Source organism: Labrus bergylta, chromosome 21 (genome assembly GCF_963930695.1).
Source record: "Labrus bergylta chromosome 21, fLabBer1.1, whole genome shotgun sequence".
In the NCBI taxonomy this organism is placed as follows: Eukaryota; Metazoa; Chordata; class Actinopteri; order Labriformes; family Labridae; genus Labrus; species Labrus bergylta.
The window spans coordinates 17,880,852-17,900,148 of NC_089215.1; the positions used below are offsets into that span (position 1 = coordinate 17,880,852).

At 40.7% G+C, this 19,297-nt stretch overlaps 1 protein-coding gene and 1 long non-coding RNA gene across 2 annotated transcripts in view; one reads left to right on the forward strand and one right to left on the reverse strand.

Moving 5' to 3' along the window:
• ipmkb (inositol polyphosphate multikinase b) overlaps positions 1 to 16,946 on the forward strand; it is a 29,202-nt gene extending 12,256 nt beyond the window's left edge. Inside the window, exons 4-7 of the mRNA XM_020651296.3 lie at positions 273 to 369; positions 1,564 to 1,736; positions 6,815 to 6,896; positions 8,407 to 16,946. Coding sequence (XP_020506952.2) covers positions 273 to 369; positions 1,564 to 1,736; positions 6,815 to 6,896; positions 8,407 to 9,224 — 1,170 coding nt within the window. The 3' untranslated portion in view covers positions 9,225 to 16,946. The remainder of the gene's footprint in view (positions 1 to 272; positions 370 to 1,563; positions 1,737 to 6,814; positions 6,897 to 8,406) is intronic.
• On the reverse strand, positions 611 to 1,696 carry LOC114921163 (uncharacterized). Its single transcript, XR_003809460.2, has 3 exons — positions 1,572 to 1,696; positions 1,390 to 1,472; positions 611 to 746 (listed from the first exon to the last, which is right to left on the reverse strand). It is a non-coding gene; the product is annotated as an uncharacterized lncRNA (long non-coding RNA).
• Positions 16,947 to 19,297: the final 2,351 nt, after the last annotated feature.

Sequence of the window (19,297 nt, forward strand, 5' to 3'; positions counted from 1 at the left end):
TTTTGGATAAAAGAAGAAATTTCAAGACAACAAAGGATCTTTACTGTGACACTTTACAGAGAAAATCATGAACATCATATTTAAGGAGCTGGAAGCAGAACCAGCAGATGTTTGAGTTTTTCTTTTTGAATGGTGACTGAATGGTTCAATTGTTCAAAAGATGTGTTATACATTTTTTAATTGGCTAATCATGATTAGGAGTAATTGTTGCAGGTCAAAGGTTGGGTAAGTTGATGATGATGATGATGTAAATGGTTCTGTTTGTGTCTCAGGTGTACTCCGAGGACTGCTGTGATCCATGCCTTCTGGAGCTCCAGAACCATCTGCCCAAGTACTACGGCACCTGGTCTTCTCCAGACAGCCCGAATGGTAAGAGTCGGAACACCTTTCTAGTCCAAGCAGATTATCCATCCATTATCTGTACCGCTTTTCCCATTAGGGGTCGCGGGGGGGCTGGAGCCGATCCCAGCTGTCATTGGGCGAGAGGCGGGGTTACACCCTGGACTGTTTGCCAGTCAATCACATGGCTGACATGTAGAGACAGACAACCAGCCTCACTCATATTTTAGAGTGGACTGTGGGAGGAAGTTGGAGTACCAGAAAAGGACCCACACATGCAGAGGCAGAACATGCAAACTGCACACAGACAGGTCCGCCCGTCCCTGTCCGACAGGGATTCCAACCAGGAACCTCCCCGCTGTGAGGTAACAGCGCTTACCACTTGTGTTCTTTAAGGAGATGTAGCACTGTGAAGCCCAAAAAAAGACAAAAGACAAATACAAATGTTCAAAAACATATTGAATGGTATGAAAGAAATGAGAAAAACAGCTCTACTCAAACGGAATTAGGCTCATAGTACTTTCAAAAAGTACTTCCACTAGGTGTGGTGCCCCGACAAGGGGGGGCCAAGACACACCATGAAAAAGTCATGTTTTAATATAAATGACAACAACTATATGCATTTACATAAACAAACATTTCTGTGTCTTTCCTGTAGAGATAGGACAGTGGACAGAGTCAGAAATCAGGGAGATAGAAAGTGGGGACGGATATGCGGCAAAGGATCCACAGGTCTGACTCCTGGGCGGCCCTCTTGGAGAACCACAGCCTCCACTACACTACCAGCACCCCTCTGTGCTGGTAGTGTAGTGGAGGCATCATTTTTTACTAGGGATGTAACGATTCACTCATATCACTATACAATATGATTCTCTCCCCGCTTGTCGTGTGGTTTGGGTCTTTTAATGAACAAGGGGAAGTGATTGAAGCTTCTCATTGTGGTGTGGATTAAATGCTGCATCATGTTGGTTGTATTATTTGTGTAGTTCCCTGTCTTCTTGTAATATTTGCACACAGTTTTTGTCTCATCTTGTTATGTTATCTTCTCACCTCTTTCATTTTCTGTCTTGGGGAAGCCAAAATGCTTCCACACCTCCGATTTATCCCGATTTTTACGATGAATCTTTACGTCCCTATTTTTTATAAAAAGAAATTCAACATCAGTGTCTTCTGAATGAGTTAGTAATCACTCTTCTCGTCTTGTGTCTGTTGTCACCGTCTCAGACTTGTACCTGAAACTGGAGGATGTGACGCGGCGCTTCGTCAAACCGTGCATCATGGACGTGAAGTTGGGCCAGCGGAGCTACGACCCGTTTGCCTCGCAGGAGAAACGTGAACAGCAGATCCGAAAGTACCCGCTGATGGAGGAGATCGGCTTCCTGGTCCTCGGCATGAGGGTGAGTTTGACCTGTCGAGGATTATCCATCTCAAACCTTTATGTTGCTGTTTATCTCTGAGTAAGCTGGTGGACTTTAAACTTGGAAAGTATGATTGGATACTTGATGATAACAGCAAGATATCCATGTTCGCAAGCCCTTTATAACCATAATGCCTCTTACTGAATGTTTAATTCAAACAGGTTCATGTTTTAAGACTCTGAAGGTGCAGCTGCTGAACTGCTGCCAGATACAGTCAAGTATAAATGTAATGTCGGGCACAGTCTCAGTCCTCTGCAACAACTTCAACCATAGTTATAATACGACTTCAGAGGAGTGGTGTTTTTAGGAGTTTCAGCTACTAATTAAGATCAATTTAACAACAAATGTGTGCATAAGATGCAGCAAAGGGCCGAGTTTCGGATTCATAACCATGGCCGCTGAGATGAGCACTACAGCCTCTGTACAACATATCTGCTAGGCTTTACGGCGGCTGTTGCTCAGTTGGAAGGTTGAGGGTTCGATCCCCATGTCCGATATGCCCTTGGGCAAGACACTTGACCCCAAATTGCTCCTGCTGCTTCATTAGCGGTGTATGACTGTGTATGAATGGTTACTATATTATTAGTTACTTCTGATGGTCTCACTACATAGATGGTTCTGCCATCATTGTGTGAATGTGTAGGTGTGACATGCGGTTTAACTAAAAACACTTGGAGTAGTTAGAAGACTAGAAAAGCGCTATACAAGCTCAAGTCTGTTTACCATTTACAGCACCCGTTTAACAGAATATTTTAAGAAACAAAAGAGGTCATTCCAGGAATTATTTGCTGAATTTCAACCCAGGGATTAATCAAGTATTTCTGATTCTGCAAAGGTCGATTCATGAAATGGAAATGTCCAGAATAAGATTAACATATATTGTTTTTTAGTTATTTTGATTTCTATTTCACAGATTCACTATTTTCCTTAAGATATCAACAGCTTTTGCCTGGCATTTTCAACCAATGAAAAAATAACATCAGGTTGTCAAAACAAGTTAATCAAAGCTGGTTATTCTACATCCATGTGCATCCTGTCGCCCTCTAAAAGAACATTTACATTTTTTAATTATTTTTGTAATGCTGCCAATCGAAGCTTTAAACCCCTGATATGACCTGAGAGTATCACAGTAGTCTCTGAGATTTTCAGTTTCATCAACATCACTATCTAAAGCAGAATGAGTGAACACAGCGGCGGTGATTCATCACACGGCCCACCGATGAAAATCCTTGATCTAGCTTGAATGCCGCAGAACTAAATCTGAGAGAAACCCTCCAGCTGTAGTGACTCATCACAGAAGTAAGAAATCATACACATCACATATGCTGTGAGGTTGGGCTGTCACTATACCAGAATGTTCGACCGCTTGTTAACGGCTGTTTCACAGTAATGAACAACGAGTGCTCTTAAATGTCAGTAACTGTAACGGCTGTATTGAATTGAAGTAACTCATTCGGTACTAGTTACTGCAGATAGCAGTGGTGTTAAACTAACGCGTTACTGTTTCAGTACCACGGCAACAAGGATAAAGGTCCTAGACACCAGATATTTAGACATTTCTTGTTCTCAATGAACAAAATCTGCAAACAAACTCCCACACACTTTCTAAAAGGCACAAAAACCTTGGCAACATTTACTGAAACATTTCCAATGTTTTGTGCTTTTTAGAAAGTGTGCAGGAGTTTCACTGCAACTTTTTTTTTTGTAATCAATTTTTTGTTTAGAAATGTACAATCATATATTACAACTGTTTTCCCCTTTACCTCCCCCCACCCCCCTAGAGCACATACATGTATAAAAGTGCACATGTGCAAACATCAGGATCAATCAAACTTCCAAACCTTCCCCCCATCCCCATCCACCCTGTGGCGACCGCACATACATCCCCACCCCGGATCTCTCAAGGAAAACATAGATAATAAAAACGCATTTCAGGTCAAGCACGCCGCACACTGTCCTTAACTGTATTGTAGGCTACATCCCATGCTTTGAGGGTCTTAAGGCTGGCCCCATGCATTCGGGCCACAGACCATTCCATCTGAACACTTTCAAGAAGAGAGTTGGCCCAATGTTGCCAGGTGAAGGAATGTGCGGTTTTCACTGCAACTTTTGATGGATTCATTCCTCGTCAACGCTCAAGTCTTATAAAATAGATGTTGGATATTAAATGTCTTGATTCTATCAAACATTGAAATAGCAGAGATTGCATCATTTTAAAGCACAAGGTATTGAACAACATTACCGTGTGGACCAACATGACATATGACATAATGGCTCAATGGTTAACCCTTGTGATCTGTGAAGTGTATTCAGGTTATTGACTGAACTTAGTTTTCCAATTCCTCCTTCCACACACAAACAGACACAAAACGTTCATGTCAGCAGTAAGTAGCTGTTGTTTATCTGAAGGAGTGTGTTGACTCTCTGGAGACTCCTCTCCCTGGCTGCAGGCTGTGGAGGAGTAAACACGCATCATGTCAGCGCCTCATTAGTTTGTTTTACAGGAAGGAACTGAAGAAGCTCTTCTCAAACATCCAAACCTTTTATCACTTTGATCAGTTTCCATTGCAAGCTGCTGTCAGCATCATCTTCAGTAATTGTGCTGGTTGAAGTTTCCTGTCTGCAAACAGAAGACACCCAGCTAATGACCTGTTTTCTGATTGAGATCCGGGGTTTTTCAGGAAGTCCAGTGTTTGGATGAAGTATAAATTCAGTCATCTCTTTTAAAGGACAGAAATGGGCTTGATTTTGAATACTTACTTTTTAAATTAGTTGTTTTTTTAAGGTAACCGAGTGTAGCATCTACTGAAGGCCCTGACACACCAAGGAGATCGTACGCCGTTAGTCCTAGTTGGACTGAAAGTGCATCTTATAACTCACAGTCTTTCTAATGTCTGTTATTCTTTATTTTTTACCCAACACCTATGCAACAACATTTCCTGATCTAATATCAATCCAAAGAGCAGTTCTTCTTCCCAATGAATCGTCACCATTTAACCTGAGGGTAGCTAGCTTGCACAAAACACAGCGAACACAGAGCTGCTTCCAAAAGGTCAAATGTACACATGCATTTTTTACATACAATCGTTTTTTATCCACTGGGATAAGTTCTGACTTTCGCTATGTGTTTCTTGTGAATGGTCATATTGTGATATGATGAACTTGTCATTCATTGCACAGCCCTCCACAGCAGCTTATCTCTGCTGTAATGGAGTTGATTGTGGGAGGGGTGTTATGGCATAGTAAAGACATTGAGTGTTTGTCCTGACAGGCCTGGTGGTGTTTGTCTAACCCACCCTCAGTACAGATGAGTGTACTTAGTGGCTGTGTGTCTACACCCTTTGTAAACGCATCGTAAATGTACCTTACACTTCTGGACATATGTGCGTGTGATTGCTATGGAAATGAGCTGAGGTAAATTTCCAAAAGGTAAAATTCATATTTGATCTGTGTTAAAGTTCAATGGACGTCTTTCAGGCCTCACTCTATAGAAAGCAAACACTCAGGAGGGTTTTGTCTGACTCTTTGACAGGAACTACATTCCTGAGTTTTAGCTGAATGGATGCTATGATGAAACCTACTTTTCAATGTGTGGGTATAAAGGCGCAGTAACACTAGGCAAAGTTGTCCTGTACCTAGCTTTAGCATGATTTACCCCCTCCCCCCCCCCCCCGCTGGCCTGCACTCACACTGCTCCAGGACTAACGGGGTCTGAGTACAGTCTCTGTCTTGTACATAATGTCGTAATACATTTAACATTTATTTATTATCATGGTCTTTGAACTCTTCCCTGGCTGATAATGGACTAAGCAGCTTCAGGCGATCATCAATCTCAGCGGCTCTCTGATTGGATGATGACAAACTGAGGCAGTCTCTTTGGTTGTGTATATACATACTGTACATGGAAATGTTTTCTTTCTGCCATTATACCTGATGAAGGTCGGTTAGACCGAAACGTTGTACAATCAAATAAGAGCCTTTTTAATAGTCTTGGACTTGAAGCCGCACAAATGTACGTTATACTTATACACAGAGCCTGACTGATGTGGGATTTATTTTGAGTGTTCAGAGTTTAGAGGGGTAGGCCGTTCCTCTTAGTCCCACTTTAACTGGATTTAATTAGATTTTATGTATTTTCAACATAATTCATACCATAGTCTGTTTCATTGATTGACATCTAATCCTATTCTATTCTACTTTATGGATTAGCTTTCAGTGTGTTATAATTTTTTATAGCTTTATTGATTAGCGTATGGTATTTTGTTATTATAATAATTGTCTAATGATGATTAAAGCAGTTAATAAGAGTTAAAGGAAACCAATAATTGTTCAATGTCACTTTAGCCCAAGTTTAAGAACAAAGACATCAGGAGTACGTTGGGTTCTTTTGTAACAAAGGGTTCAAACCAGAACATGGCCCTGAGCGAGGAAAAACTCCCGTCCTAATCTCAGCTGTGTGTTTAGATACAGAGGAAACTAATTAGTGGACATGATCCTCCTGATGGAGGGCTGATAGCAGCTGACTCTCAGTCTTCTGCACTGAGCTGGTATCATGCTGCAGCTTAACCTGCAGGAGACTCTCAGACCCACTTTAATGTCATGTGGGGGCAGAAGTGGGCGTGATGTTTAACAAGTGAGAAAAAAAAACAGATTTATTTTTCATTTGCACTCAGTTTACAACAAATGATCCTAAACTGTTTTGACACGTTATTTATTTAAAGGCTTTATATGCGATTTCTTTTTGATCCAGCAGATGTCGCCCTTGAGCATTGTGGGTTAGCATGCTAATGCTAGTGATCTTTATTATGCTCGTATCTTCACACTGCATGTAAATTTACCTGAAATGAGCGTGATCTAGAAACACAGTTAAGCAGTGAGTACAGTATGTTGTTCTTCTTTTCTCTAGTCCCTCAATTAAACAACTTTTATATGTGAAGGGAGGAGAGAGTCAGCCGGCCGTCCCAGAGGATATACTTTCTATTACATTTAAGTGTGAAAAATTGCATATAAAGCCTTTAAAGGGACAGCACCTTAACATGAATGTTGTTGTTTTTCAGGTGTACAAGGTGTGCAGTGACACGTTTGACTCGTACGACCAGCACTACGGGAGGGGACTTGTGAAGGACACCATCAAAGATGGTACGTGTGATATTATTTGTCCTTTCACAATCAACCTTTTGTGTTTAGATTTTAGGGTTTAATTTTCTTTTCATGTATAAAAGTTCATGAAGAGTTTTTGGGTTTGTAAAATTTGGGCCAAAATCTGCTCAGAAGAATTCAGCCCTAACTCTTTAATTCAAACATAAAGCTACAAACCTGTATTCTATATTATCGCCAGCAGAGGGCAGCAACACTACTTGTAAAAAGAAGTTGGATTGTATGATACTACTAACCCAAATCACACTTATTTTATTCCCTAAAAAACACTTTATGAATAAGTTCAGAGTACTAATGCAGGTTACAGAATGAGTAGAGAGGTTACAGTAAGAGTAATAAGTAATCGAGACAAGCATCAAGATATACAATCCAAAAAACAGTCTTATCAAGATACATATAAAGAAAAAGAAAAGTTAGGTGAGCAAATTGAGCTCGTCAGTGGCATCAGACTGGAAGCAAATGAAATCCTCCCTGTCCTTAAATATGGCTCCAAAGAACAAAGATGCTATGCTTGGGGCTTCAGAATGATTTGATGTTACGGTGTCATTAGCTGTCCTAACATGGACGACATATAACTAGAATATTTGCCTGATCAGAATAAGAATGCTTCATGTTCAGTTTTTTTATTGGTCAGGGTAGCTAAAGAGAGACAGGAAATGTGTTCAGGGAGAATGGGGGGGGGGGCGACGACGACGACAAGGGCCGAGACCGCTGCAACGAGGACTGCAGCCTCTGTACAGAGGACGCACAACATAACCGCTAGGCTATCTGGCGCCCCTTTATGCTTCATGTTAACACCTCACTCGTAAGAGACTAGTCCGGTCCGCCCATTCAGATAGAAACACTTGATCTGACTGCTCCTGATTGCTGATACGATTACTGTTACTGTACATGTCTGCCCCAAGTTTAAACACTGAGGGAGCAAAGCAAAGCCGGTACTTTTTTTATACTGGAGACATTAAAAGATCTCTGGATTACTACATGCAGGAGTATAGAAGAGAAAAAAACATTCTTTTAAGTAAACAATGAAGGTCCATTTTAGAGAAATGAAAGGAAAAAGTTCAATGACAGACATCCTGAAACACAGACAAGAGAGAGGAGGAGAATGAAGTCTCTGGCCAACAGCAAGGGGGCGACAAAGGGGCAATATGTGGAGGCGTGCAGCATTGATTGTTTTTAAAACAGGCAGCTTTTTCTCCTGCAGATTAGACCTGCCGGATAACTGTGGGTTTATGTAAATGTTTTTATTCTGAGGAAATGCTTGATGCATGTATTAACAGGATATTTTATTCAGGGTACGTGAAACAGTGAAGTTTGAATCTCTAATCAGAATGCTTTTAACATGGTGAAGTATAAACATACGTCGTCTTCTTATGTGTTATCTTTGGTTTTATGGATATCTTAAATGTTCACAAGCTTCATCGTTTGCATGCCCGGAGAGGAGCAGCCAATAGGACAGAAGGTTTTATTCCTCTTCTCTCCTCTCCTGCAGGCCTGGCAAAATTTTTCCGTAACGGTGTCAATCTGAGGAGGGACGCCGTGTCGGCCAGCATCCGCAGAGTGCAGCAGATCCTCCGCTGGTTCGAGTCCCAGCAGCAGCTCACCTTTTACGCCAGCTCCCTTCTCTTCGTCTATGAGGGTCTCCCCTCCTCTCGCTCCCCATGCTCCCTCCCCTCCCCTCTCAGCACGCCTTCCATCAGCCCAACTGCAGAGAAAACCAGCAAGCTGACATCAGCGGCCGACAGCGGCGTGGTCGTCGAGGGGACGGCGAGACAGGACGGGGCGGGGCAAGATGAGGAAGTAGCCGAGTACAACAACAACAACATTCAGGCGCCTATGCCCTGGGATTACAGCCTGGCCACCATCTACGCCAACCACACGAAAGGGGGCCACCATCACTGTGCTAAGGGTCATCTCCATGGCAACAGCGGAGCAAGTGACACCATGGAGACGACAGTGAGCGCGGACTGTGGAGATAAAACGTCGGCACTGTGTGAAGAAGACAACTCGGCGTGGAAACGGACAGGCGAGTCGCGGCAGGCGCCAAACGGAAACGGAAACAAATCCCGACTGGAAGGGTCGGACGAGGACGGAGAGAAGGAGGACAGTAGCAGGAGGAGAACAGGGGAGGAGATACTGAAAGGAGAAGGAGGTGACACAACAGAGGGGAGCGGAGGAGAGGCGGAGGTGGAGGTCAGGATGATCGACTTTGCCCACGTTTTCCAGAGCGAGAGCCCCGATCACGGATACGTCTACGGCCTCAAAAACCTGCTGACGGTGCTGGAGCAGATCCTCTGCGACTCCGCCTAGAGCTCCCCCTCCTCCCCCCTCCCTCTCCTCACCTGCTCCCCATTTCTCCCCTCTGCCCCCACCATCCACCCTCCCCCCCACCCCCCTCGCCTCCTATCAAACCTCACTCCTGTCTTTTCAAGAAACTTTCAGAGAGGAGAGGGAAGAATCAAAGAAGTGAATATTAAACTAGAACCGTCATCGTCATCATCATCATCTCACCTGGTTTGATGGTCTGTCAGTCGTGTGTGTGTGTGTGTGTGTGTGTGTGTGTGTGTGTGTGTGTGTGTGTGTGTGTGTGTGTGTGTGTTTGTGTGTGTTTGTGTGTATGTGTGGACACGGCAGAAACTGACTGCTGTGTTTTTACCTGTGATCAGCAGAACTACATGATGCACTAATCGATTCATGAAGGCATTTGGACCCTCGGCTTGAACACAACATCTTCAGCTGCATGATTTACAGAAGCTCAGACAAACTCTACAAATTCTCAGATCTATAGTCAACTTCAAATGCAATTGAAGAAAATGCTGTTTGACAAAAAGCTGCTAGGTTTCTGCTTAAATTTGACACAAATGTACTTATTTTAAACCCCTTTTTTTTATTTTATCGTGTACTCTTTGTCTCTAAAGAACACCGACCTCCATTCAAATTTAAAGTACAGAGACAGATTGAAAAAGAAACTGGAGTTTAGAATCATCGTCTCCATCATCCAACCAATGAAGCCATCGTTGAATAGTTCAATCAGTGTTTTCACTGGGATCCTCTCTAGGTTTTCTCTGCACATATTTTCTGTAAGTGTTTGAGCTTTGAGTAAATTCAAGAAACGCTGAAAATGTTGTGTTTAAGTCGGGTTTCCATCTTGTTTTTTTTTTTTTTTTTTTTTTTTTAAAGTTTAAACCACTGTCTACAGGTATCTAACTCAGGTAACTTTACTGTAAGAAAACATTACTACTTATTATCCTCTCAGCAAGCCGGTCGTCACGCTGCGTTGGTTGTTCAGCTCTAAGCGATCGTTTTTCATTTTTGTCTTAATCCGTGTATTTGATCTCATCGTCGACCTTATCTCGTAAATGTTGAGTGTTGAACCGCTTGACCCTTGACCCCGTGACCTTACATGTTGTGTTATGTTTTAACCATGGTGCACATGTTTAGCTGCCAAATCTTCTCCTGTCTGAAGCTCGTGCTCTTTGCTGTGTTTGGTGCAGTCATTCGGTGCCCCCCCCCCCCCAGGCTCCACACCTTGCCCTCGTTTTAGGAACAGGATTATACCTTGTACTTCCATTCTTTCCTTTAAGTCAGAGGCTACATTGCTCATGATTGGTGGCCATTGCTTTGACAATAACGACGTGTTATGATATGATTTTAAGTTATTATTATTATTATTATTATTATTATTATGTAATTCATTGATTATTAGCTCGGCCGGAATATGAAAATCAACAGTTTCCCTGTTAAATTCTTTTATTTAATTTTAAATGACAGAAGTGACATGTGATACTGTGATAGGCTAACTCGTGTTAGCGTGACATGAACTAATATGACCGAACTTTGCAAAGGGTGTTTGATTGTAAAGACATGTTTGCTGCTTTAACGGGAGTCGACTGACCGACTCACCCGAGAGTGACAGAATGCTAAAGTGAGTAAGACAGCAACTGAATGGTTTCTTTATTCTTTTAGATTTTTTTTTTTTTTACTTGGAGCAGATAATCAGGCGCTTTCTCTTATAAGAGACATCAGTTATCTATTTTCAAGTGGTAACAACTGCTTAATGTTGCTTTTTTCAACATTTTGTTTAATAGTAGGGTCGACTAAATGTTTGAGGCTGACGCACAGACTGACGCTGAAGATTTCTAGTTTGCTTTTATAAAAATGTGAAACTGTCCTAAACCCAAAGCTTTAAAATAGAAACCATCAACTCAACGATAAGAAGTGGATGTAGCCCGAGGTCTGAGAAGCAAAGCCAAAGCTGAAGTGCCTTTTATTGGCCAGCAGGGGGAGATCAGAAGAAAATGAGCCTCCTTCTCCCGTGATTTATTACCTCAGTATCGTTTTTTAATTAGTCTCAGTCTTCAATAAAGACAAGGAGTCTTTATTACAGAAGACCTGAGCAGACATGCATCCACACGTTTAACTTAAACTCTGTTCCCCCGTGATAGTGACTCATTTAGCCGAAGGACCCAAGACGATCTCCAGCCAAATTTTCAGATATTTTTCAACCCATCCGATTTAATTCATGAAAGTTTATGCAGGTTGGACGTCAGACGGTACAAACCGGGACAGAACAAAGAAACGGATCAATACAAACGTGTTTGAACAGCTCTTTTGGGTCCCGACCCACCGGTTGAGAACCCCTGTGTTAACCCCTTTTGATTGAGTGATTTCTACCCCAGATATCTAAAATACAATCTGGATACGATTCAGGAGAACTAACACACCCTCTGAGGAGTCGGCTGCTCTTTTTTTGTTTAATGCCCGTTTATTGAAAAAAGAGAGGTCACATTTCAAATCGAAGTAACTGTGAATTTTAAAAGCACCTTGTTGTCAAGCTAGCGCCTTCTTAGCACTTTTATTCTCGTCGTCTAACCTCAGTCACTGCTGGCTAAAAAAAAAAAACCAAGATGGCAACGGTAAAAAAAAAAAAAAAAAAAGCCAAACTGGAAGCTTCAGTCAAACCAATAGGTGAACTCATGGTTTCTATGTCCACTTCTTATACACAGACTTTGGTTAAAATCAGTGATCTTCATTTAGCTGTGAAGACCCAAGGATAGACAAATGGTTTCCTTGCATTCGTGCCCTTTTCATTTCATCCAGACCAAATAGATTCTCAACGAAAGAAGGTGTAAATGTTTTTATGAAATGACTCTTCAATGAAACGTCCACTGAAGACCAGGACAGCTTGAATACAGAAGACAGCGTGACAGCATTTAGGACGTAATAACCCGTCCTCATGTCAGTCTGATGTGCAGTCAGCCTAAATGTTAGTCCACCCCTACATTCATTCAGCAGCTGAAATGCTTTGTCTCACATATTAGAGATGATAAAAACAGACATTTTAAGGATTTTTATCTCGGCCTACAACGTTATCTTCAGATCTTTGTTTGTAATGTTTTTCATGTATCCTGCTAAACTGCTCAGCCGTTGCTTTGAACGCCCCTCGCGTCTCTCCACACTAACACTGGAGCTGCTTTTGAAATGTGGTGCTCCAGTTGGCCACTTTGATTCTAACCGATAATATGCACAGGCCTCTTCAGTGTATGTAGCTTGTAAGATATTATGAATATAATGAACAATAAGTGACTCCTGATCTTTTTGTAAATTAACCTCGGATTAGATGTTCTATGATTTGTACGGAAACCAAAAGAGACGATGAACTATAAGAATATCATATTTTTCTCTAACGTTGCTTTATATAAACGTGATTCTTTGTTTTTGAATTAATCGATATGAAAAAGGATGTTTACAGGAATTAGAGGACAGACTCTTTTTATGTTTTTGTTTTATTTTTGAAATCACTGCCTTACGTTCTGTGGATGTCTCCATGTCGTCTCTGTTTTTTAAAATGTTGATTTATGATCATTCCGGCAGCTTTGTGAATCTCCTCTCTGGGTTTTAAGCCTGTTGTTGTTGTTTTTTCTTCTCTCTCAGCTAACTCACAAAAAACCATATCATGCAAAACTGTGTACAGGGCATTGGTTTGATGACTGGCCGACTCATGATGATGCATCTCGTCTCTTTAAACTCCTCTGATCAGTCTGCTTTACTGAAACGTTTGATTTCAGGGAAGGTGGGCCCTTTTACAAACATCCACAGCTCGCTCAAGGCACAGCAACACAAAGTGAGTGGATACAAGTCCGCCACTCAGGAAATAGAAGTGTTACATGGCATATATTTTTTATAATATATTTTGTAAAGGATACATTTATCATAACGGAAACTCTGTTGAAGTACTAAAGTATTCCAAAGGCCACCTTTTGGGATAGATGATCAAAAGTGTGCACTTGACTGCCTAACCACAGTGAGATGGATAGACTAACAATGGCCGCCCGGGGAGAAAAAGAAGTCTAAATCATCAAACCGATAATATGCAAACAGTTAACAAAAATACATGAACGAGTAATTTGGTAATTCAGACCTTTGTTGATTAAAGCTAATGTAACAGAAGTGCTCCAGCCCAAAAAATATTGTCAAATTATAATTTCACATTAAAGGCAAACAAAACTAGACTTAGCATGTTGCAGGTTGTTCTTCAAAGTCATCAAAGAGTTCCACGGCCCACCTCCTCTGCCATCACAACGTCTCAGTACAATGTCTGGATGCACCTTGTACTCGTACTGGAAACCAACATGAGGCCGTCACATTGATGGTTCTGTCACTTTACTGAACACGCTGCATCCCGTCAGGAAGGAGCACACTGAGCATGTGCAGTCCAGATGTTCTCAGCAGATGTTCAACTGTGCTTCTGACCTTTTTCCACTGCTGATGGTTAAGATGCAAAAGTGTCCGGTTGACTCTTTGTTGCCTCTTTGGCTCCATGTTGCTTTTATGCTCTATACTCGTTTTGTTTACATTGCAGTTGCTCTCTTTACGACCACGAGGGTTTAAGTCAGAACAAGATTTATTTTCTGTCTCTCTGAACAGGTTTTTTAAATGTTGTTTTGATTTGTCCCTTTTGATCTCATTAATAAATGTAATTTTTTTCTCATGTGATTTCAAACCGGTCTCACTCATCCTGCAGAACCAGAGAGGGCGTGGCATGTTTTCAGCCACAGATGGATGTACTGAACATTACTGCAGGCCCTTTCAAAGCGTTACCAGAGCGTTCAGAAACATGTCCTAATCAGTTCTATTCAACCAACTCTTTTCTTTCCAGGGTCATATCAGCTCAGGTTCAAGCAGCCCATTAAAAATAAAAATAACTTCATTCATATATCACCTTTAAAGACGGATGCTTACAACGTGCTTTTATAGAGAAAGAAAAGGCAGGAACTCAGGACAATAACAGAATAAACATCAACAGCCAGGCCGAACAGAACAATGCACACAATTATTGTCAATGCAAATACAAGGAATAAGAAAGATACAACAGTCAGGTCTCAAAGGGCAGTTAAAGCTGTGAAGCAGTACAATTAAAGAAAATTCAATCAAAGATAAAAAGTCAGCAAGAAGACGACATCACATCACAGGGAAATTAAAACAGAAATGACGATAAAAAGGGGCGACTTCATTGTAGCTTGTTACGAAGAGTTTATAAAGACCGACCAAGGCATTACTCTTAGAAAAAAGATAGATATATATTTCTTAATGGTCAGAAAAACATGGTAAATTGTATTGTGCATAATGTTCAACACTAATAAGTGTCCCTAGTCTGTCTACAAAACCCCCAGTTATAAGAAAAGTACATCCTCTCCGTCTTCTGCCTGCTCCACTTTTCAGAAAATGTGTCCTCAAACAGGCCGTTTGGAGATTTTCTCTTTGTGACATCACAAAGGGCAGTAACCCCTCCCCCAGGTGGATGACACTCCCACAGCTAGGTTCTGCCCTCTGAGTCTGCTTTCTCACAGTAAACAATTGACCAAGGTGCAGGACAGTCCGAGCCACCCAAGCGCTTCCAGAGGGGGCGTGGTCAGACACAGCTCATTTACATTTAAAGCTACAGACACAGAAACAGCCTGTTCTGACCAGGGCTGAAATAAAGAGGTTTATAGGCATGATCAAATACAGGATCAGAGTGGATTTAGAACAAGTAACTTTACAGACATGTTTTGGTGAGCTCTGAGACTTATTTAAACTTTTTGAAAAGGAGGATAATATGTGACCTTTAAAGGAGTTCTTCCCGCATTAAACTATCTCCTGAAGTAGGTGCGTAGTCTACATAAAATTCTGCCCACTACTCTGAATGAAAACACCTGATGAAGGTACAGAGGGATTGAAACTTTGTGATCTTTACAAATAAATTAGGGATGCCGAGCAAAGAGTAGTGTGCAGGATGTTTTTCTTTTAAATGAGTGGAGAATATTTAAAAAATGGAGGATGGTTAAATTATTTTTTTTAAAGCTGTTTAGACCTTTTTTTGTACATGAATGACTATGCAAAGGTATACAGAAGGCTATTTCTGAAACAAAAAAACTCCATTAAGAATATTTAAGATCATTATACACATTGTAGTGGGTTCATTGTGAGGCTCTGTAATGTGTGCAGCAGACCATGCTGAGAGTATTGTTACCTGTGGAGTTGTCCAAAGATGCTCCTACAAAGAAGCCATGTTTGTATGTGAAGAAAAATCATATTGGACATACATTTTTAAAACCCCATGGGATGCTTTGAAAACATGGACAGCAGTAATGTGAGTACATCGTCTGAGACGTTGGTGTCTGTTTGATCTTTCAGCTGCATTTATGTCAAATCGAAGAGGAACAGTTCAAATCCTTGAGTGTTTATAAGAAGTGGACAAAGTCTCTTTGATTTAGAAATGAAGCCAATGATGAAGTGCCTTAAACCTGCATAATCTCTGATGGCCAGCAGGGGGCGACTTGTTGCAAATAGAAGTAAGATATTTTCTTTTTTTTTAAAAGGTGGTGATTAAACAACCCTATTTGTAGTTTATTTCTTACCTCAGTAAAATGGTCCCATTAAAACTAATAAGGTGGTGGTGGTGGTGTAGTGGTCAGTGCTGTTGCCTCACAGTGGGCGGCTGTGGCTCAGTAGTAGAGTCGTCTTCTCTTAACCGGAAGGTCAGGGGTTCAATCCCCAGCTCCTGCAGCAACATGTCTGATGTGTCCTTGGGCAAGACACTTAACCTCAAATTGCTCCCGCTGCTTTGCGTATGAATGGGATTAGTTACTGCTGATGCTCTCCCTACATAGCATGGGAATGGGTGTGAATGTGTAGGTGCGGTGTAAAAGCACTTTGATTAGTCAGAAAACTAGAAATAAGACTATAAAAGCTGAAGTCCATTTACCAAGTGGAGTTGGCATGCGTGGGTTCTCTGGGGTACTCCCACTGTCCAAAGACATGCTCGTTAGGTTAATTGGAGACTCTAAATTCCCTGTAGGTGTGAATGTGAGTGTGGCTGTTTGTTTGTCTGTATATATATATATGTCAGCCGTGTGTTTAACTGGCGACCAGTCCAGGGTGTACAGATCACCCGATCACAGCTGGGATAAAAAAAAAAAAAGAAGCTATATATAAATGAAGAACTAATTCCCAAACTCAAGGCTACGTCCACTTCTTATATTCAGTCTCTGGTTCAAACAAGCTCACACACTGAATCAGACCTGCCACTGCATCTGTCTGATTAACTTGAGCTTCATTCATTAAGATTTTTTTTTTTTTTTTAACAAAAATTATATTTTTATAGTTCACAAAAAAAGCCCCTTCTCTGATTAGCTGTGATATCCTCCTATACTCTTCTTCTGGGTGATCCCCCTCTGTGTCTTTAATGTGACGCCTGAGGGAAACGGTGTGTAGGTGGAGTTTGAAGAGGAACTGAGCCCGGTGCAGTGCGCTCCGCTTCGCTGAGCCCTGTAACAGAATCTGAGCTCTGAAAACTTCTCATAGTGGATTTTGAGGCGTGTTTGATTTTTGATATGCTGGATTTAACATGTCTTATAAATGAGCCTGAAACAGAACAGGAAATATCATCAGTGTACATAAGGAGAGGAACTGAAACTGTCTAAGTCCCTCCACAACTATAAACCTGATACTCATTATTTTTTCAATAATAAAAATATTAATCAAACTGTTTGATGAGTCCTCTTGTGTTCTGCTTTCTTCCACTTGTAAATGGTAAATGGAGCACTTTTCTAGTCTTCTGTCTACTCAAGGCGCTTCTACAGCGCAGGTCACACCTACCCATTCACACACTGATGGTACTATGTAAAGAAAATCATCTTATATGCAAATATAAAGAATAAGAAAGATACAACAGGCATGTCTCCAAAGGCAGTTAAAGCACAAAACAATACAATTAAAGAAAACATTTAAAAAGTAACAGAAATGATGAGAACATTATATGCATCAAAGAAGAAAATGACATCACATCACAAAAAAAAAATGATGATGGTAGTGATAGATATTTAAATAAATATAAAAAAGCAAGAGAAGACTAGAACAGAAGAAGGATTAGAAATTGATAAAAGATTAAGAGCAATAAAATGAACAAAAGAAGATTAATGAAAAAAAGCATTTAAAAAGATCTGTAAAAGAGAGTTTTAAGAAGTGATTTAAAAGATGTCACTGAATCTGCACACCTTATTTCCTCAGGCGGGTCGTTCCAAAGTGTGACCGGGCTCGAGCTCACGTTAACTAGCAGTAATGAAAGGCAGCTGGGCTCCGTCCAGCACAGATCCAAACAAAGTAAGGACGGTTCAGGAGCAATTGGGACTTTAAAAGCCATTAAAAAGGAGGCAAAGTGTTGTTTAAAGATGACATAGTGTTAGCAGATTGGTTTTCAGTGAGTGTTTTGGTAGGCAGCTGCTTTCCCTCTTGACAAACCATTACATCGTCTGTCAATCAGGTCAGCTACGCACCTTATTGTGAAACAATGTGTCTGTTGTCTATTATCTTTATACACATTTGCATAATACAAACTAGCTCCATCTCAAAAGCTCCATCAGTGAAATGCTGCTCATTAACAGCTAATTAATGCACCAGTGTTGAAAAATGAAATGCTTGTCTGTTTTAAGACTTTAACTTTTGGTGCATCAAACAGATTTTGCTCATCATACTACTGAAGGATTTTAAATGTTTGGCTTTTCCTCTAAAGCTCCTGTGAAGAACTTTTCAATTTCAGCGGCCCCTAAAACAAAAACTCTGATCCTGCTTTCTTTTAAGAGTAACATTTACCAATCTTTGACGTGGAAAAAGTAAAAAAGACAGCTTCTTCAGCGTGCTGTAAATTACTTCAGTTTAGTTGCTGATATTCTCTTTGCATTTAGAAGTCATATAGAACCATCAATTTTAATTCAGTCTGTATTATGACCAGCCAAACACTCCTCATAGAAGCTTTAAGTATTTCTTATCACACTTTTAGATTGAAAATTCTCTGTGAGGAAAATATTTGTTATTTCAGGGTTATGGCCAGTTAAAGGAGCCGATATGTGTCTTGATTAAACCTATATGAAATTGAAATGTGCAACTTGTGTTTGCATCTGTGAATTTTTCATCCAGATGCCCCCGTTTCCTCACCACAGCCCAAACAAGAGCATGATGGGAAACTGTAAATTCGGAGTGTAAATGGTTGCCTGCCTCTTACATAAATCGGTGTAATGTGCGAGTTCTCCGCTCTGTAAACGGAGCAGGTAATTGTTTGGCGCATTCATAGAAAGTGAGTGAGCGTGGTGATGACGTGCATGACATTCCACTGAGTTCAGTGATGGCATATGCTTTTCTACTCGCCTGAACATTGCGTCCCAGTGTTTATTTGATGTTGCAGAAACCCAGTTTTTGTCATTCGGTTTTCTGCATGACTTTTGACCTTATCAGGTGTACCCTGCATCTCAAGCATGCTTTTACACTCTCCATCAGAACCCAGAAGATATTGTGTTCCTGAGATTGATCAAAGCAAAAAGTCACAGATGACCACTATAGTGTATTGTCGAGCTGAAACAAAAGGATTACAATTTGCAAAAGATAGCCGATATATATAGACAATATGAAAATACCACATTACTCTGAACTAAGGTTGTCACGATACCAGATTTTTAAAGCTCAACACTTGTAAGTGTATATTCTTGTAAAAATCAAATGATATTAATACCTCTTTGGATACCAAGGCTATAAATAATAGAAGTACTCTGTACCCAATATTGGGTAATTTCTTGTTTTTAATAACAGCCAATTTCTTCACCCTGTCAAAATAAAATGACTGAATATCTGTTGTTTTCACTTGGTACTTTGTAGTACGGTGGATCATATATGTATTGTATTTGGTGATGCTCTGCTGTTTGTACAGCAGAAGGTGCTGGGAATAACAACAATGGAATCAGAGCGCACTCTGCTGGACACACTACTGTTGTTATCAATGACATTGTTTTCTACATTAGATAATATTCATTTAAAAAAAAGCAATATTGTAATAGACCAATACTGGTAGA